The 21,543-nt window shown below is 33.8% G+C and overlaps 3 protein-coding genes across 3 annotated transcripts; 1 reads left to right on the plus strand and 2 right to left on the minus strand.

The window, feature by feature from the left end:
- Positions 1–203: 203 nt before the first annotated feature.
- Positions 204–3,555, plus strand: TRIADDRAFT_53957 (uncharacterized protein; the record flags this gene model as incomplete). Its single annotated transcript, XM_002109649.1, has 8 exons — positions 204–443; positions 760–874; positions 1,752–1,901; positions 2,379–2,485; positions 2,606–2,788; positions 2,933–2,998; positions 3,082–3,345; positions 3,463–3,555. 8 exons carry the CDS (start codon positions 204–206, stop codon positions 3,553–3,555), a joined length of 1,218 nt encoding a protein of 405 aa, XP_002109685.1.
- A 5,758-nt stretch (positions 3,556–9,313) lies between these two features.
- On the minus strand, positions 9,314–16,912 carry TRIADDRAFT_53958 (uncharacterized protein; the record flags this gene model as incomplete). The annotated part of the gene is made up of 31 exons (XM_002110167.1): positions 9,314–9,369; positions 9,574–9,683; positions 9,770–9,930; positions 10,002–10,103; positions 10,274–10,413; positions 10,764–10,828; positions 10,912–11,023; positions 11,234–11,303; positions 11,398–11,563; positions 11,655–11,832; positions 11,898–11,939; positions 12,028–12,061; positions 12,154–12,324; positions 12,494–12,536; positions 12,610–12,704; positions 12,873–12,975; positions 13,123–13,217; positions 13,304–13,460; positions 13,543–13,582; positions 13,699–13,793; positions 13,873–13,996; positions 14,719–14,779; positions 14,846–14,914; positions 14,996–15,035; positions 15,218–15,311; positions 15,405–15,448; positions 15,541–15,612; positions 15,708–15,800; positions 16,134–16,244; positions 16,419–16,552; positions 16,703–16,912. The coding sequence occupies 31 exons, from the start codon at positions 16,910–16,912 to the stop codon at positions 9,314–9,316; spliced, it is 3,087 nt and encodes a 1,028-aa protein (XP_002110203.1).
- A 129-nt stretch (positions 16,913–17,041) lies between these two features.
- Positions 17,042–19,849, minus strand: TRIADDRAFT_53959 (uncharacterized protein; the record flags this gene model as incomplete). Its single annotated transcript, XM_002110168.1, has 15 exons — positions 17,042–17,203; positions 17,290–17,400; positions 17,495–17,582; positions 17,703–17,785; positions 17,903–17,949; positions 18,068–18,120; positions 18,192–18,248; positions 18,355–18,379; positions 18,467–18,641; positions 18,722–18,784; positions 18,879–19,066; positions 19,193–19,247; positions 19,318–19,363; positions 19,459–19,516; positions 19,678–19,849. 15 exons carry the CDS (start codon positions 19,847–19,849, stop codon positions 17,042–17,044), a joined length of 1,383 nt encoding a protein of 460 aa, XP_002110204.1.
- Positions 19,850–21,543: the final 1,694 nt, after the last annotated feature.

Here is a 21,543-nt window from a genome sequence, read left to right on the forward strand (position 1 = left end):
GCTTGGCAACACTGCCATGTCGAAAGACAGGAAGTGAATGGTCCTTAGGAAACGAGACGGAAGTAAATTTATGCGGATGTCGATTCACAGCCATGCAGCAACTACACCAGTCTGTTCAGGTTGTACAAAATAAAATTTCAATCTGTTTCAAGCAATTTAATGCGTTGATATAACTCACCAAAAATTAAGTTGTGCTAATAGATATGGATATCGATCCTATTTTTATTGTGCAGAACCTTACCAACACTACGTTGGATAGCTCCGTTTTCTCCTCTAGCATCGAAGTGGATGCAATCTTGCAAAATTCTTTCTATACCCGTCCTGTGAAAGTATTCGGTAAAGCACTTCATGTTGAAGATGCAATTGAAACAGTCTATCGCTTATTTCAATTACATGTTGGTCGTACATATCAAGTGAATAAGACCAAGATATGGACCGCTAATGTAGGTTAATTTGTATGCTACTGGCATGATGCTGAATCATAATGAACTTGAACTAATCTTACACCCTTTGATCTTCATATTTTATTGATCAAAGTGCTTATATCAAGCTGCAAGCCGAATTATCAACATAACAGCATGCAATAATGTATGTAAAATACATTACGCAAATTAATTAATTCTAATATACTGAATCATATTCAACTGCGATGCTTTTATATTTTTGCACGGTAGATACTGTAAGCTGGTTCGTGTTAAACTATTTCATTTGATATTCTACATTATGCACGAGTAAAGTTTATTTTTTTGTTAATAATAGACCTCCTTAATGAGTGCAATTCTTCCAACGCTAAAAAATGATATCCAAGATCAGGTACGATGTTGTCAAGACTACCAGCAAACTCAAAACATCGCCAATTGTCCGGCTAAAGAAGGTAAAGCCATCAATCATGATTTATAATCATGTTTTCTGTGTGAATGATTGAGCTTTTCGCATGTTAATTGATGCCGCTAATGATCGAGATAAACTATTAAGCTTCAATGGTTCAAGAAAAGAATTAAATCAGGGCATCATTAGTAAATTAATAAATAAGTAGGTGAATTAATTAAAATAGTTAAACCTACAAGCTCTTAGTAATATATCCTGCATTATTAAGTGGGTAATCTTATCCTTACACAATCGTCTATTAAACGCTCTATAAACCTTTTCTTTATTGTAATCGTAAGTAAGATGTGAAAGAATTAAGTCTAATGTCGTCTAATATTAGAAAGCTATAGCTTAGCTTTTTTATTTACCAACATTTTATCACGCTGTTACTGATGGTATTTAATTTAAAGATTTTAAATCTCTTCCATTATTCGCGATGAATTTTTTCAGTACCATACTATAGAATTTAAGCATGAAGTTGCTTTTACATTTCCTATGAGTAAGAATGCCTTGCTAATTTATTCGTAATATTCTCTCGCAGCAAAAAGCTAGAGCAGGCTAAGATGCATAATGGCTAGTTTAAGTGCTTCTAATGTAGAAGACCTAGTAGAGATCAATTATAAAATGTTCAATATGCTGGATCACACTAGCATACATGATGGCTACTTTAAGCACTACTAATGTACATGGCCTAGAAATGACCAATTTATAAAACGACTTAGCCAGAGATAGGTAATCGCAACGAGAAAACATATTACACAATACTAATGGGCGAATCTTGTAGAATTTGCACATAATGCATTCCTTGATATATCTACTGCTCTGGATCCCTACTTTAACTGATCCGATCTCGATTGAAATTTGATTTTGATTTTCTATTGTAGAAATTGAAGACACATGCCCGACGAATTATGCTCGTGGTTTCTTATGGGAACCAACCAAAGTTAATGTTACAATCAAAAGTAACAGGAAGGAATCTTGCAAGTTATTTACTAGCGATATAGAGCCAATGGATCAGAATTTGCATGTTCATGGTAAGTTCAATTAGATATCTTAAGCAGATATAGCGGAAAGGCAGTATTACTCTCAGTAAGAATTCTAATAATTCCATAAACACAGATAGCTACATTCACTTTAAAAGTAGCGTGCATTCAAGTTCAGTAGTTTATTATTCATCTAGTATATTTCAGTATGTATAAAATTATATTAGATTGCAATCTAGGATTAACTGAGTCATTCCTCTAGAGAAAATAGTTTCTCTTATGAAAAAAATAAACATTAGTAGATTACCAAGTGAAATGGCATTACCGCGATATCCACCCTCCTCTCTTCTCATTTATACTTTAGTCTATTCTTCATCCTTGATTTAATGCATACCAATACTATGCTTCGTCATCATTGACATTTTTTCAACCCACCAATGTTAATTGTTGTTAAATAGTTAAGCACTACCAGGTTCAACGTTTCTATTCTCATACTTACATTAGACTTCTATTCTCTCTTGTTTTTAGGCCATGTAAGTAGAACATGTACATCTAACAGGCAAGCCAGCTCTGTATGGGCTTCTGTTAATGGATGTAAATGTTTCGTGACAGCAATGACAGATGTATTGGCTAAAGTAAGAACTTGTTGTATTTTATACATTAAAACATTCTGATGTTAACCTGCGGGGTTCTTGCCAATTGCCCATGATTTAATATTAATTTGCCTTTCTCTTCTCATGAATTAATTATAATAGATGAAATTAACCGTGGCCAAGCAATATACCATGCACTACTTGAGCACACTAACTAGTTTTGTTAGAAAATATTACAAGTATAACACAGACTTTAACATAGCAACGAATGCTCAAGAGTTACTTTCTCAATCTCAGCAACAGCAGACGGATTTACAAAGCATTTACTATACTGAATTTACTGGCGTAAGTCCTCCATTCTATACTAATTTACTTGCAATAGACATTTATATCAATTCTTTTCATCTGCCAGATATTGCAATAGATAAGTGAAATAGTCTATTTCAGATCGAATTTAATATCTTGGTACTATTTATGCTTGTATTAAAGTGCTTGGCAATGACAACGATGGACTTGATCAGTAATTGGCATTCTGACAAGAATTGTCCGGCACCGGTAATAAATTTTAAGGACTGTATTGAGTGGATTATTGCCCTTGAATTTCATAGTCATTCTCTTTTCCTTACAACGATCTATAGGATAGCTCCAAGGTAGCCATGAACAACACCTTCTACAATGCATTAGCCACACTACTCAACATGCCCAAAGAAGATGTACTCAGTAATCCTGCTTATTCACTGGAAAATAATGATACTCTGACAATGGCCATCCAAAATATTAGCATGATGGAGTTAGGTCGATCCGATCCTTGCCCATTAGTTGGAACTGTTATTCCATTACCAGCATTTAAGCCAGGATCAGGAATAACATCACCAAATCCAACAACTGCAACCACTCCTATGGTACGTAAGCAACTCTTCTATGATTGACTTGATTAACTTACAGTCCTATCATTGTTGCTATCGCGAAAAATGATGATAATTTTTTTGTCGCTACTACTTATGGATGCTTGCCAATAGACGTTGAATTTTAAGTACTTCTTTCTAGATGCAGATAGACAAACAATCTATCTACTTGTTACCAGTTACCAGTACTTGTTACCAGAGGGTTGATTTACTTTGCTCGCTAGTTTTATTTTTAGCTGGATGATCGATGAATTAAAATAGCTACACAGTAGAAAAGCAGCTACTTTTACTACGTATCGCCTTAACTTAACACTTGTAGTGAGATTGTTCTTTGGCTACTTTCTCGAGCTAGAAATAGTCTAATTTATCCCATCCATCTTCTCATGATGCTTTCGATTTTATATTCATATTACCTCTAGAATATCATCACGACTTCAACTTCAAGTACAGGAACAACTTCTTCTTCGATAGGAAATTATCGCCAATCACTAGCAATCATTTATTCTCTTGCTCTGTTGCTATGGTGCAGTCTACTATTATAGAATAGAAAATAAAAAAATCAATAAGCTTTTATTTAAGATCGATTAATCACGTTTAAGTGGATTCAATCATGGAATTATTCTGTATCACATTTATTTTCAATATAATTTCGCTGTATATTATTATGATTTTCTATTAGTAAGAACGTTATCAATGAATGAGCCGTGTAATGGATATAAACTGTATTCGAGTTATTTTAATTGCAAGCATGGAAGTGCCATTACAGCAATGTTATCGGTAATGACAGCTAATCCTCATCAAATTGTCTACTCATATTTCTCTTATGTATTAACCATGATTTCAATTTAGAATACGAGTAGTTTCATAAAACGCCTATCAGGTAGCGCTATTTGCACAACGATTTCAGAGCTAACGAGTAGAAACTTTTCGTATTCAAGATCTGATTATACTATTCTTCCAACAAGGACATTTTGACTACTCTAATGTGCTCGATATTGAGCAACTAATTATCGTATACGAGTATAAAGGTCGGTTCTAATTCTATTCTATCTGCATAATATATGACTTCTTTATTTTTTTTTTTATTTATTCCTTATTATTATTGAATATTCAAATAACACTTTCATAGTCTACATCTATTATTCATCGCTAATATGACGGACAAAATTAAATCTATCTATGTATATGATTGAATTCTTCATCAACTAGCTATCTCGACACTATGTAAAACGACACCTAGAAATGATGATGATGGTGATGCAAAGTTTCGACTAGTTGGTTATAACTTAATTATTTAGCAATTTGCGCCATCTATAACTTTTAACATACCATATAAGTACGCTTGTAATCTTTCACATATGGTAATAAACTCTATATATATAACAAAATATGGTAAATTTATCCTTTCTGACTACATATCTATATAAGTTAAATATTGGGCAATTTGCACTCGAGCAATCTCAGGTCGATCATGTAGGTAGTTGACTGTATACACAAAATATCCTTTCGCTCTATTGTGACTCAATTATTGGGCAAATATAATCTTTCCATTACCTTTATGATACAAATCATGCCAGCTATCGTCGTTTACTTCTGTTGGGCATGACTGTGTAATGTAAAAAATTTGCCCATTGCCCTAATTTGCAAACACTCAGCCACGGTAGCCTAGTATATGCAGTGGCTTCTTCAAATGGTACAGTAGTAGACAAGTGTAGCCAGCAGCTAAGTTCATGACCAGATGGAGCAGTAAAAAGTTAGTAAGGTCCCTGGACTCATTTGAAGTCATTGGCTTCGTCCTTGTTACCGATTGAAATTGGTAACGAGGAAAATTAAACTACTACAGAAAACTAAAACTACAAGCCTACTGTCAGCTTTCTCCTGCCCGACACCTACCTACAATACTATTTCAGATACTGACAATCTCCTATAGCCAAGGAGGAAGGTAAGCGTAGAGTCAAAAGGATAGATGTGGGTCTATTGGAGCACTATGCAGCAGTCCTATAGGTCATAGGCAAAAATTTGCGATTCCATTCGTTACATTATGATGAACTGTTAGCAATTATTAGTCTATGATACTGTTCATATGATTCTATCTCATAGCGTAGCGCAGGAAGTGAGAAAAGTACTGAGAAAAGGTATTTCAGGGTCTCGCTAAAGTCTCCAACTCCATCTAGTTTTGATGGCATTTTCAGTCTGAACTGCTCTGTTTACTTTCCTGCGTTAAATGGCTTCGCTGCCGTAACGGCTCAGAAGGAATAAATCTGCAAGTCAGAAATCCGTAATTTCATCTAAATTGACAGCTTTATCTGCAGGTAACTGTTTTATTCGTTTACTTTCTTGCCTCAACTGGCTTCGTTGAAATAAATTTGCCTGCCTGCAAGTCAGAAATCTGTAATTTCATCTAGTTTGACAGCTTTATCTGCTGGTAACTGCTTTATTCGTTTACTTTATTGCCTCCACTGGCTTTGTTGAAATAGATCTACATGTCTGCAAGTCTCCATCTAGTTATGATCGCATCTTCAGTCGGATCTGCTTTATTTGTTTTCTTTCCTGCCTTAATTAAATGACTTCGTTGCTATACCGGCTCCGAAGGAATAACTCTGCAAATCTGAAATCTACAACTTCATCTAGTTTTAGCAGTCTTATCTGCAGGTAACTGCTTTACTCGTTTACTTTACTGCCTCAATTGGCTTCGTTGCCGTACCGGCGAAGAAGAAATAAAATCTGCAAGTCTGCAATCGACCACTTCATCTAGTTTTTGACAGTCTTACTTGCTGATCTACTGCAATATTAACAGTATTGACTGCAGACAACTGCTTTATTTGTTTCCTTTGCTGCCTTAATCAGCTTCGAGGCGAAGAAAGAATCAATCTACAAGCTCATTACAGCACTATCTGCTTTCTTATACCTTCTTAACTTAATTAATTAGCCTCTTCCTCTCTCCTCCTGCAGGAAGAGCTTGGAAAATGGGCAATCCTGCTTCGAATCTAGCACTGCGCAATACGTTTGCGCAGTCATAACGCACGTTTTCATCCCCTCTGTTGGGCGCATTCCTCGAGTCGGCATTTCCTTTTGCACTTTTCGAATTTGGATATATGATTAATTGCTTCTATTGCACTAGAATCTCCTCAAAACGCTCAAGGCATGGCTGCTAAACAAGGCAAATCTTACGTAAGTATTTCTACTTGTATGGTATTCAATGACGATGAGATTAGATGGTAGTTTAGTCATAGTAATCCTTGAAAGAAGACAACATGGTGTTTGGGTTATCCCGTCGCCATGTCGGCGCAATAGGCCAACTTAAGAACCGAGAATTGGTCTAGCAGGCCAATTTCTTATTTACAAATGGACTTATGCTACAGTAGATGAGAGATAGAAAGGGAATATGAAATCGGATTTAGATATATCTTCTTCACCTTACAATCTCAGACTCCTAGGATGTAGGAGAGAGCGCAAGGAAGGAAAACCTTTCTTGCCACTGCAGCTTTTGAACTTCACATACCTGCACCATTTCGTCGCCAGTAATGAATTGTTATTTTCTATCGGATTAACAACAACGCCAAATTGTAGCGGTAGGTCCAGTAGCTGTGTGGGAAACACTATTTCCATGCTTTAATCTGCATACTAAAGTACTTGAAAAAGTGCTACAGCATTGTAACATGCAACACTATATTAGTCAATATGATGCAATGAATAGAAATGATTACTATAAAAGAACCCATTAGGACTTTAGTGCTAAAATATCCGAATATCAAAGACCGATCTCAACCAATGGCAGCAAAGACATTGTAATAATGCAGCTCTATTTTGTTGGCTGCAAAGAATCACTGAGTAATAGTCGTATGGACACTTGCGATGATGGAAAACCAGTAGAAAGAGGATTGGTAATGCTGCAGTGTTGTAGGTTATTTCCCCCTTTAGCTTACCACGTCTACGTACGTCAGCGCAAGTAAATTAATAGACTGCAGTACTTTGCATGGCCTGTATCGAGAACAGATTTAGCCGATAGGTCCTTGTTCGAGTTGAGATAATAGTGTAGCAAGTTTTAAAATTAGCTGGATGCCCGTAAACATGTGTACTCAAATTGTCTCATAACAGACATTCTTTATTGCTGCAGGTGATCATCATAGATAATATCTTATTGAAATACGATTCGTCTACGTTATTTGAAAAGCTATCCCAAGTGGCTTCGATCAAATGGATGTCTTTAGATACTGAAAATAAGAGTGTAACTGTTCGTTTTAATGACGACCATGATGGTAAGATAACGGCATCAATTGATGCTTAAATGATAAATAGATCAATTAAAATTTGCAAGAATAATTGTACGCGTATACCAGTGATAAACTGTATCATTAGAGGTTTCAGATTAGACAATTTCAGGTTGTAACCGCAACTTATATACTGTACAATTATTGGAAGACAAAATTAGGAGCCTGAAATATTTCTCGAGATTAATTAGTTACCCTATAAGCAAGTCCCCTTGACACTTAACTAAATGGGACTGATATAGCTCGTAATCTTCATAGATTTGATCACCTTATATGTGGTTATAAAATGCGAGTTCTATAATCGCTAAATATGGTCATCGGTCATATTTATATTCCATGTCTACAGAACGTAGAATTAGTATTTAAATGACCAAGTTTAATCATCGATTTAACCAAGATACTGCATGTTGAAAGAATATTCCCATCTAGTTTACTGAATAAGTACTGTAGGCTATTTAGAGATTGGTCACGAACTAAATTAGCTCGCGATGTGATTATTCGAACTAGATCATTAACTTGTATTCTGCTATTTTTATCATATATCCTGACTCGATTACTCGTACCACTTCAACATATTTAGCCGAACTCCTCGGTGAATTAGGAGCAATTACGATTGAAAGTCAGCAGTTCAAATTACGCTTGGATCTTCTGGATTGATACAGTGTGCCGCATGGCCCACTTCTCTTGATTTTGTTACGTATTCAACAGTAAGTCGTCAAGATTTCCTCCACAGCAAACCTTTTACGTGTAGGTCGGGATAATAAGTTTAATTTCATATCATGGTTTATTTATATAGTAGTATGAGATTAGAACACGTATTTTGGAATGCATCAGTCAACTTTTTGAGGAATCATTATGTAATATCACACTTATGAAAGTTATAATGCATTGAATGCAGCATTAACTTTGCTATTAATTATCAATCATTCGTCTACATATATATCATGGTAATGTATTTCTGTGTAAATGTGATATACGATATCCCCGTAGACCCTTACTCGAATCGGTGTAAAATCTCAACTTGGTAAGGCCAATTTTTGGTAATTTATGTTAAGCTAGTAAGAAAATGTAACGAATTGGTGTAGAATGAAGTAGATCTGCTCTGGATTGCATTTCTTATTTATGGTTATTGTTGATATGCTGTTGTGCGACTAATGTAATTTTGGTACCAATTAAAAAAGCGTAGAAATTTTTTCTACCGGTACAGTTAGGATTAATCACTAATAATGCCGTAGCCACCTCATTCCCATTATTTGCAATAATAAAAAGAGTACTTTATTACCATAACAATTTTTTCTCCTTTCACAATGTTACACAAACCGAGAAAACGTAAAAAAGTGATTAAAAATCGGATTAAATGATAGCAAATTAATAAGTTACCATAAAAGTCTCACTGGAATAGCTATACTACTGTAACGGTAGATTAGGCTTTACATTAATTATTAAAGTTCAGGAATAAATATCTTAAGATCCAATACCATTCTGCATATTTTAATATGGCTATGGTTAAAGGATATGATTAGCATCATTCGTAATCAAATAGCAAACTAGTAATGTGTAGTTTTTAAGGAGATAAAGTATGAAACAAGCAATGTTTACTGTGTTTAGGCCAAGTTGTAATATCAAATTGTTATAGATTACAATTACTACAGTATATCGTACATTAATTTAGTAGATAGGGCAATAAATTAAGGCTATCGATGTCTTTTCCTTTCGTGCCCCTCCTGCACACTCGTTCCAGGTCGTAGATCTGTAACAATAAATGATACGTGTAATCATCTAACATTGGACAACTATTCTGACTAAAATATTTTGGCTACAGTGTTCTTAACTTAATTATAATTATTGCAGCCTTTTATAACTTTATCAAGTCCTTAAGAATTATCAAAAAGTTAGGTAACACGTTCTTTTAAATCTCGATGACAGTCTGGAGCGATGGTAAAAAGTCACTTACTTTGATCCACAACTGCGTTACTTTTTTTCTTTACTTTGGATTTAGTTCCATCCTCAACTTGCAAATGGTCATTCATAAGTTGTACATCTTGATCACTACCAAAGCTCGACCTAAATAAATTACAAAAGAATGGAAAATGTGACTCAAACAATGCAGTAATACGCACATTTTTTGATTTAATCACTGATATAGTTACCTTAAGACGCGTTGGCTTTCTGGTTCCGCAATCTCAAAATCATCCGTAAATAAAATAGTAAAATGAGGAACTGGAGCATCGACAGTAGGTATTATGCCCCGCGCACCCTGCGGGATTTGTCCCAGATTTCCATGGAATACCAATAAATCATCGACGGATACCTAGAAACACATGGTACGATCAACCCACAGCATTGATAAATTACGGATTGAGATCGAATATAATTATTTACCGCAAATTCTTTGACACCCCTACTAAATGTCTTGCTATAATTCCAGAGTTTAATCATCGATACTGTAACTGGACGATCGAATACAATGTACACAACATTTATCTAGTTTAAAAGGTGTTGAAAAATAATTAATTCGTCGTTGCTTAAAAAATTCTTACTACATATTTTTTACTTCGTCACGAAGGCCAAATATAAAAAGTTCAATTTTTGCAGCACATATCGTAATCGCTGATATACTGAAACTACCCGTTCGAATCAACTTCATGACTTACTGTATCAGGAATGACTGGTGCTAACCATAAGTGATGGCCATCGTATGTGTCATTGATTCCATCAATAAGTTTATCAGGTGTTCGAATATCACCTGTGATACCTTCCAACGAATTAATACTATGAGGATAAGCCGTAATATCTGTTCGTCAATTAAGGAAAAATAGAATTCTTTCTACGATATAAATGATACCCTAATCAACTTAAAACCAACAGTAAAATAACATAATTTTTACAAATACATTCACGATTACCAACACAATATTAGTAGCGACACAAGGTTACAAGATACTATTTGGACTCAATGGAATTTTATCTCCATTGCGGTCATAAAGTTCCAATCCGTTAAGTCCGATATAATAAGGATCTCCCCAAGTGGACAATAATTCAAATTTGAATACGACTATCAAAAAATAAGTAATGGATGATGTTAACCCACCATTCAAAACATAACGATTAGCATAGTTTAGTAACTATCACATCATTACTTACAACCACACGGCATCATTAGTGGTTCATAATCTGGGACAAGTTGATTAAGACTTAATTTATTGCGCCTAATAATTTAATTAAGCACTGTTTAATATAGAGTAAAAACCGAAAACTAAGCGTATAGATACGAAAAAGGATGAAATCTTACTTCGACTTTCGATGTGCAATCTGATCTTCACTCTTATCAAATATAGGAGAATGTCCTGGTGAAGCATCAAATATAATTGTTTGACCATAATCGTAGTGCATATTTCCAGGTCCTATACAGAAAGTTGAAATAGAATTAGTGGCTTCTCTAGGAAAGCAAAGTTACGTTTATTCGCACTGTATATGACATATACATGTGCAACAGAAGTACAGCACCGATTAATACACGTAGCAACTTCTTCAGGTTGTAAGGGTATAGATAAATCAATTATTGCAATTAACATTTAAAATTTTCCAAGAGGAAATAAATCAAGGATCTTGACCTTTTCTTAATAAAAATCCACTCGGTGGTGATACAACTACACCATCCAAGCTAACATGAACGATCTTCGCCTATTATTTATAATTATTCACAATAGATAAAAGAATCTTAGTAATTGACAACTTCCTAGTATCTAATGTATCTTTCTACATATGAAATTCTAACCCCTCTTATGGTATCTTCTAATGATTTATTGTAATTCCAGATTCGAAAACCAATAATATTTACTTTCTGACTAAAAGCTATCGTTAATATATGATTCCGACCAGGAGTAAAGGGTATTAACCACATATGCTCATCGCTAACTGTAATTGTTGTTCCATCAACCAACCTAATAAGTTACATCGAATTTTCAGTGATTTTAAGCGCATTCAGTTCCATATTTCATCTCGTCAACGGTAACATAAATATCCTTAACTTACTTGTCAATAGTCCTACAATCATCATCATATTCTGGAAGATCATTTAAATCTCTAGGATTAGCACTTAACATGTCGACGTTAAGTTCTAGTGAGTTTCCATCAGCTCCTAGGATCTTTAGCCCAGTTAGGCCCAAGTAATGCGGATCGGACCAGGTATCAACAAAATTAAACTGCAGTACTATTAAGTAAGAGAAGACAGTTAAAACAGTTTGATATTATCAAAGAAATGTCAATTCCTATTACCTCCACAAACATTTTCAGTACTTTCCATCCTTGGAGAATTTCCTAATAAGTAACAAATTTATCTATTACGGCCAAATTAACGACAATTCAATTCTATAAGATAAATAGCAATTAATCCAACTGTACTAACCTACTGTTGCTGTGTCAATTCCTACCGTAAGTGGCTGTTATAAGTGTAAGTAAATTGTTAGATTAACACATATCTACAAAGGACAAAATCTCATCCATCAGGAAGATACTTTTACTTTCTGCTTACTTCATCTACACTTTCCATCCCCAAGTCGGCGGTTGGTGGTCTAGCATCTATTTGCGATACAATTTCTTCATCTTCAGAATCTGTTGCGATTCTAGGTGATAACCCATCAAAACTGTGGTCAAATTGGGAGATATTTTCCAATACGTCTTCATCGGTAGTAAAAAGAATGGTCTAAACCGATAGCAACAATAATGAAATATTAGATATATTCCACCAACTACTCAATTAATTTTACTTAATTATTTTAAATAAAGGAATTCAAAAACGATTTCTAGGCTGACTAATATGATCAATTAGCAAACATCTATTTATTTCAGACAATCCACCAATAGATACATACATCACCAAAAGAAGCCGTTCCCCCTAACGCTCCACCGATAGCTCTATTTAAGAATTTATTAAAAGTTTCATTAATGTATTTCCAAGCAAACTTTTTCTTCTAACAATTCACCATACCTGGCAATTTCACCATCAAAAATTTTATAACCGTCTAAGAATATTTCAACTCGACGTGCTCCACGATTAGAGTGAATACGAGACTTATTATAGTTCTGCATTATGTAGGTTAAATGATGTTTTTATCAGTAAAATTTATTCACATTTAATACTGCCAAAGTTCAAGTCTACGTTTCAGTAAACTCCATCCTAAACAACTAAATCTATATTATTTAACCTAATATAGCTTATTAAACATGAATAGAAACAACGTCATATCTAACCCATAATCGAATTATGGCAACCGTTTCACGCTTATCAAAGAGAATTGTAATAAAATGATTCTTTCCAGGAGTAAAAGGCGCTAGCCATTGATGCATGTCATCCCTACAGTAATAATTAAAAATAAATAAGAGTTTAGATGAGTAAAATTGTGTTTGAAAGTCATAACTATGCCTCAGGATTGAGCTATTTACTATTGTAATATATCTATTATGCATATTTTTTAAAATGCCAATTAATTGGCGTATTCACCTAGTTTTATATACTCCATCGATTAAATTACTGACAACTCTTGGATCTTTGTTATAACCAGGTAATATGTTGATATCTGCTGGATCGGCTGATATCTATCAACATTTTCAGTTCGCTTCAGTTACGACGATATCTTTCGTATAATTACTGTATTACATTTACATTTATAACGACTGCTTACATCCAAAATTGAAGGTGGTTGACCATTTCTCGCAAAAATCTCAATACCGTTCAATCCGACATAGTGCTTATCGCCCCAAGTTGATAAGATATTAATAATCAGCTGTTGTCCAGATGGTAAAGTAGGTATCTCAAAATTAGATACTGCAGGAGCAGCCCTACATTGCATAGATCAAAAATGTTGATTACTAGAATGGGAGTGAGATCTCAATGTGAATAGCTTTCACTTGGTCTACATACTCTAGAACTTCTCTGCCATCATCGCCTTCAGTATTAATGTCTACAAAAATTTTTAGAGAAAAAATAGTAAATAATATTTTTCAATCAAGACAATATGCTCAATAAATTGGACCACTATGAAACAAGACAAACAGTTTAAGTCAATATTTGCCTTACCTTCAGATTCCATAGTATTTGCTAAGCGTCCTTTCTGAGTTCTTTTAAAATAAGTCAGTGAACTCCAAGATTCTTCCAATGATGACTCTTGCTCTCTGTAAAAATATTAGGAACACAAAGGTTATGGTCAGCTTACCACGCAATATTTATTGGTGGTCCAACAGTTACGCTTACTTCCATTGTTCCCTAGCCGATTGTAAACTAGGTTCAACACCAGCACTGGATAAGTCAAGATGACCACCAGAAGATGCGTGAGCGGATACTGATTCTCCTTTTGCATAAGCGTCATACATTGACCCTATTTACAACAGTGCAAAGAAAGCAAGAAATCTAAATATCAGATTGTTACGGAGCTTGATGCTCCTTGCATATAACTAGTAGTAATTTACGATAGTAGAATAACTGTAATGATATACTGTCGTGTGATTAAAAATATTATTAGAGATTGTCGTGTTGTAGACAACAATCTTCAATTGTTAATTGAATATTATTATTGTTTATGACTTTGAATTGAGTCATAATATGCTTATTGCGATTAATTAATTAACTAATGATGCCAAAGTAGGCAATAGAACTAATGGTGAGATAGCACCACAAATGTGTGATAAATAAGTGAACTTGCTAATTAATAATATTAATTAGTGGCAAGTATTAAGTAACACTCGGTCTAGTCGGATTTATAGTAAGCCTGTATTGCACATTATATAAGTTAATGTGAAAGATTAGCACCGGGGTTATTTGTGTGATTATTAATTTTTCATCTCAGTTCCACTGAGGCTAACGTAGAGTACACTGGTACAAACGTAAACGGGCTAGTAATAAATATATTTATTAACCTAAACCTATCGTTTGACTCGATTACTATCGTATAGGAATAAGTTAGTTTTCCCTTACTGAGGATCTCCGGAGTTAGTCGGAGAACCATAAGAGTAGATAGACTAGTTTAGGTACAATCACGAAAGTTGTTTTATGACACAGATAAGCTGATTTAAACTTATCCTAGTAAATGTAAGAGTTTACCCGCTGATGGAGCTGAACCTCTACGCGAAGTACCTCCAACGCCTTGAGAGACAGCGAATTCCTATAAATATGAATTGATAATTAACTACAATACACTGGTAGCTTGACCATTAATGAGTAAACCTACTTCTAGCTGAGTAAAAACATCACAGGAGCCACTTTTAGTTACGGATAACGGTGCGCTTTTCATCGAAAGCTACAAAGTAAACGAAGTTCCATAAATCGCAGCTTAAAATAATTACATTATTTCTCCATCAAACATTTTAAATTACATTACCTTGGTCATTTTTTGCATATTATCTTCCAACGAGCTGTCCCTAAAAAACGTATAAAATCAACAAATACAATGTAAATAAAATATATGAAATACACTTAATCGTCAATAATGGACTTCATAGGTATAGCAAAGCAAATGAGAACTAAAAAAATCAACAGAATTGCAAGCATTATCAATATAAAAAAATTCGTTATGTTCTAAAATCATCAGTAATTTCAGTACCCGTCGTCAGAGTCCTTCTCAGCAACAGCATACAAATCGGTTAAATTTCCCCATTTTCTATTGTTAGTACTCTTATCATCAACTGTAATGTTAACTGTAACAAAACATTTTATTACCTAATATCAACTATAAACTTCCTTTTAAACTTAACGTTCATTTCCTACACGCCTATAAGTCATATCACTACCTAAACTTGGGTTCTGAAATGAATCTATTTCATTCATTGAGGACCTGTGCCAAGTATAGAAAAATTTTAAGTCAGACTGTTATCTAGATGACACATGATTACGCAGAATAACATTCATTATGCAATCAGGACTTACTCTTCTTGAAATGAATTGCGACTACTCCTTAAATTATCATACCATAAGGACGTATGTTTTGACACCTCAGTGCTAAAAATGTAAAGGTTTCCAAGCATTACGTTATAGCAATAATGTAATATTAAGTGATATCATGATTGATTGAGTCTTAGCTTGCACTAATTTACCTCCCAAGGACAACAGTAGGCTCAGTTGAGGGCATATCTTCACTTAATTCATGTTTACTTGGCTGTTCCGGACTAGCAGCCTTGACCGTGTAGCTGTATAATATACATATTACAATAAAATCAGTAGCTAAACTCAGAATTACTGTTTGATCTTACAATATCGCACTAAGTAATACATCATTACATTACTGAATTTGCAGTCCCAAACGTCGTAAGAAAATTAATAGATCGAAGAACTTTTTAGAACATTTTACTCGTATATCTACAGTATGGTACATACAATGAAGGTTGTACTACAGTGTACTGTATACTCTGCAAACGTGTATAAGAATTATCTACGGCAATTCGGCTTATAAAATGGCTATTCATCTAACTACTTTATATCTAGTTCTGGCGCGAGAATCAGTCAAAAGTCAGACATGGTACCTCTTGTTTAATACTATTTCGCTTGATTTTCCTCCTGTTAAACTGTCCGTCTCACCAGTTTTCTTCGAGATTAATTTCCTCACATCCTTTAGTGAAAGAACGTCACCCGAGCTAGAGAAAACAATATTCAGTTCCAGTTAGGATCAGCGCAAACTCGAAAAAGTCCATCAAGCCATATCTAGTAAACATACTTATCGCCTGGTATGTAATCTAAATCATTAAGATCGCATGGAAACGTACAAGAAGCTATTTCATAATCTTATTTCTAAGCTTGCAGATATTTACATTTGACTTTTTCGTTGATTGTCTTCGTTAACTAGAAATTCATCATTTTCTACCATAATTTTAAGGTTTGGCATAGCTACGTTAGTGACTAAATTTATAGTTTGACCGTATTCGAACACTTGATTGCCGCATCCCTAAATAATTTAAATTAACAACAAGCGAGAATTAAATATTATAAACGAAGTTATATATCTTGTTTCAAGTAAGCTCACACTTTGAATATACCCTACACTTCAATATAAATATTATGAAATAAGTAAACTTATATAAAATACCACACGCACTTTTTCTAATACTCCTTCCCAGGTTAATATATCATCAACAAATATTCTAGCATCTTTAACTCCAATATTTAAATCCTGAAAAAAACACTTGCCATTACTACTGATATGTAACTCTTTCTTTACGAAAGTAACCCCTACCTTCAAACTTTTATTGTAATTCCATACCATTACTTTAGATAAAATAAAATTTTCCGCTTTAGAACTTGACATCACTGAAAAATGGAGCACTAAAGTATCGCTTTTTTTATATGGAATGGACCACATATATTTAGTTTTAATTGTCTATATAAATATAAAAAAGCTAACATTAGAGAATCTATATTAACGCGTGTTTTATTTCTAATTAGTTATGCTATCTGAAACTGAAGATCTTGTAACGTGAACCTTAGTTTTTCCATTCGTAATATTCGGTAATGAAGCTGATGTTAATTCTTCGCCTTGCAATATCACACCGACATTATTAATAATCAATTTATTTGAATAATCGTCATAGAATTGTACCTGTACAAAGTACACAAACAGAGGATAAGTTGATCCGTAAAAATTAAATTAATCCGCAAATTTGCATTAATAATAATTAATCTTACTTCGGTCATCCCTAATTTATCCGGATGTCCCCAATTTGACAAAATCTCAAGTGTTACTACTTTAAAACTTGCATTCTCTACCAATTCCTCATCATTATTAGTGTAATCATTCTACGTATACACATAAATATGTAATCAAAACCATGGTTACAACAACGCAAAAATTAATATTTAAGATGCCTGTTTAATTCTCTCATCAACTTACTTGAGAAGCCGAAGTTGATGCATATACTGAGAGCAACGATGGATTATCACCAAGTTTGGATAGCATCCGTAACAATCGTCGTTGCTGACTGTTTTAAGAGATCATTGTCATGAGTAAAAATTTTAGTTCATCTATGCTCTTATTTTTGCATCTAATTTACAAGCAAATTAATACACTCTACTAAATAAATTATTTAGTCTAGGCTGACCTTGAATGTAACTGTTTCACTTTATCGACGACCTGGTGAAGAGTATTAGAGGTTAGGCCCTCTGATGTAGCTTGAATTGCCACCTTTTGATTAAAATATAATATAATTTGTTAATAAACTTTAAATTCACAATCGCAATCCTTGTTAGGTAATACCGTAAATATCAGTCAAGATTTAATCCAGAATTATAGTAAGAGTACCTCCGATGTGCTTTTCTCTACATTTGTATTTCCGTCTTGTTGATCATCTAGAGTAATTATAAAAAACAACTATTTAGCGACCGCCTAACCCTATAGGATTTTGTCCTCCTAATAGTCAAGTAAAGATTTATAATAGTAAGACAAATCATATATCATAAAATATACCTTCTCTTTTTATGTCATCTCCAATATTTGATTGATACTCTTCCTTTTTCGCACTGAATAAACAGCTTATCACTAAGTATTTTTTAAGACACACGATTTTCAAGGTATATAATATCGTCACTACCTTGTCGTAGACGCATCGTCATCATCTTTAGTTTGATAAGTTGATTCAGTTTTCTTTCTATGATTGCAAACAAAGATCTTACGTAAGTGTAACCATGGTATAACATTATTATAATAACTTATAGTACAGTATAAATCTTAAAGTTCTAAAAATATGAGATTACCTTGCAACGCTTAATTGTTTACTTCCTATAGCACAAATCAAAAGAATATTGATAGAAACATGGCATTAAACTAATGCTATATAGCATAGCAAAATTAATGGTTATCTCTTACTTCTAACGGAACTGCTAAAGTCTAATAAGAACGTCCTATCTTGAATCTGGACCGGAGGCTCTTCAGAAGATTTGACTACCGGAGTATCATCTACTGATTCCTCAATTGTTTCCTCAATATCCTCATCAGTTTCAATTTCATGATCATCATCAGCATCATCTCCAGCTATCTCTTCCTAAGATTTTAAGATTAAGATGAAGCAATCTCCAATTTAAATCAATCTCTAAATACTTTTTAAGCAGGAATTAATAATACCTCAATTTCTTCATGTAAACTTGCTCTAATATTTGCATCAGCTTCTAAACTTCGTCTTAATGTCTAGTAAACAAACAATTATACACTATGAACACTCTTACTAGATTTAAATTTTACCGAAATACAATTCGTATCGTTCATTTATCCCAACAGTTACCTTTAGATCATCATAACTAAGTCTAAGTTGATTAATACCAAGATCTTCAGTAATTTCGTCTTCAACATCATCGTCATTGTCACTTGGCATTTCTTCATCTACTTGATCGGCTTTACTTTGGGACGAAGACGACTGATTAGCATCATTCGCTGTTGCAGAAGTTGTAGAAGCTGGATTTGGAATTTGTCCTTCGGGGAATTAACAATAATTGCAGTTAATTAAAGTCTTACAAGCCCTTATGCAGATGCAATTATCGCTGTATGTTGTAGAGAGATTATAGAAATACATCCGTAAGTCCAAAATTGAAAACTAACGGTTGGCCGGGGCGTGCAAGGGTTCGCCAGTTTCTGCTTTTATTTCAATTGATTGCTAAGACACAAAACAATAGTAATTATATAGTGACACACTACTCTAGAAACAGATATTAGCTAATAAATACCTGACTCCATCCTTTTCTTATATGTTTGGCCGGAGCAGATTTGACCCTAAATTACATTAGATTACGAGAGCAAATATTACGTATTAACTATAATTCGATGTGAATCAGGCCGATTTCAAATTTCGCTTTGGCTTAGTTTACCGTTCGGGATTTATTTGGTCCACATCTCCAAAATTGATTGGAACCCAGTCAGTATCCTCTGTAAAATTTATTTAATATATCATTATGTATATTGAAGCATAGCCCATTGTACTCCAGATTGAGATCAAAACACGCACTAACTAACGCCAAAATTTTATTACGAATTCTTTAAAATGTGGAGCACAATTAAATGCTCTCATTAGCATATAGCAAGCTTACTCAAGATATCCTGCGGAGCAGTTCTAGCACGACTAGATACTCTAGAAAGATTTTGTCTAGGTGGCGGAGCTTGAGGTTTGAATTTGCTGACTAGGTTAGCTCCATTGATATAAAGTACAAATCCTTGTTCTCTTTTCTCTTTTTCTAACTGCTTATCATCTTTTTTCTTCATTTTTTTCATAAGTCTAACGTAAGATAACGTATACACAGCTATAAGATATCGAAGGTGGAATGAAAATTATACGGCAAGTTAGATATGGCACCTGTTCTTATGCTGTAAAGAAGTGAGGTATTGTTCATAGGCAGGTGAAACATCCTTTGAAGTTCGATCCTAAATTAAATATCAGGTAATACACTTATGTCAGCCACATCGCTATGTGATCTTTCCTGTGACCGTACTGTAGTGTTCTCAGCTAGTTATAGTCGTTAAATGTTTTCAAAGTGCGATAGTAATAGGAAATAAAGCACTATTTGACGTAGAAATAGTCGGTTGTTCTTCAATAAAGTAATTATAGATATCGCTGGCAAGATGGCATAATACTATTAAGTTGGTGAATTGCGAAGTGTAGGAGTTAAAAGCCATTCATTACACATAGAAAGCCGCAATTATACAAAAAATGTTTCACATGTATGAACAGAACTCACGATCTATGACTACAGTTAGCTTACTACTGCTCGAAAATAAACAATATAAAAGTAACCGTACGCGAGCAAAAACGGATTTAGTTATTAATTATTAATATAAAATATTTATGATCATGGTATAACTGTCAAAAGTTAATTACATACTGAGCTACAAAATAATCTGGCAAGCAACTATTATATCCTCACTGTTTTACATTCTAACTGTAAGTTTTTTGCTCTGTCACCCATAATTAACTTCGAATCATGTATCTTGTCCAATAATCGACTTCCGGATGAATGATAAATTTAGTGATCGTTCAATACAGTAGTGTTAGCTACTTTACGAAATAGTAACAAAACTGAAAGCTAGCTTTCAAAATTATTACCATTAACTTTCAGTTATTTATATCTTCTATAAATAGGTACAGGAGACTTGCGATACAATGATAATAAAGCTCTTAATATACAGTAAGTACTGTATATTATCATTTTTACGTTCATGAGATTTTAAAACCGAAGACATAATAGTTTAGCCTTTTCTATTGATAGTAAACTAAATGTTCTTTATTATTATAGTCACCAAATTCAATTTGTTCGTTATGTTTATAGCTGTATAAGTTGATTTAGCCTAATGTACTGTAATTAGCCTTGCTAATAAGCAACTACGATTGAGCACAAGTGTCTTCAAGGTAATCGTTGTCTTATTGTCGTTAACAAGCTACCTAAGGCTATATTACCGACTATTTTATGGTTCATTGTCAATTACATGACTTAATATTTCATTCGCCTTACAAAATGAAAAGATCATAAAACGCTAGTTCTTATAGTCTACCTACAATGCCATTGATCACAAACAGAGAATGTTCATTTTTGTATCCTTCTGATATCATTAATTATTTTTATTAATACTACCATTACAATGATTGCTCTTGTAAGATGTGATACTTGCTAAACAAGTTGATGATAATAGTGGTATCTAGCCATTCAAAGCATTGCCTAAATGCTTTCCTTTAGTAAATCCACGGTGAATTATTATTAGACATATCACTTATGAATGAAAGTTTAACTGGAAGAGCTTTGAGCCAAATGTAGTGTTACAATGTTTGTAGAGAGCGATATAACTGCCTACAATATTCGTTTTCATTATTTTACCGACAACAGACATTAGAAAGGTAATATCCTGGCACATCTATACTTTATCGCTTCATCGTAAGTTGGGTATACGAAAAACGGCATAATGGA

Source organism: Trichoplax adhaerens, genomic scaffold (assembly GCF_000150275.1).
Source record: "Trichoplax adhaerens TRIADscaffold_2 genomic scaffold, whole genome shotgun sequence".
Classification (NCBI taxonomy): domain Eukaryota; kingdom Metazoa; phylum Placozoa; class Uniplacotomia; order Trichoplacea; family Trichoplacidae; genus Trichoplax; species Trichoplax adhaerens.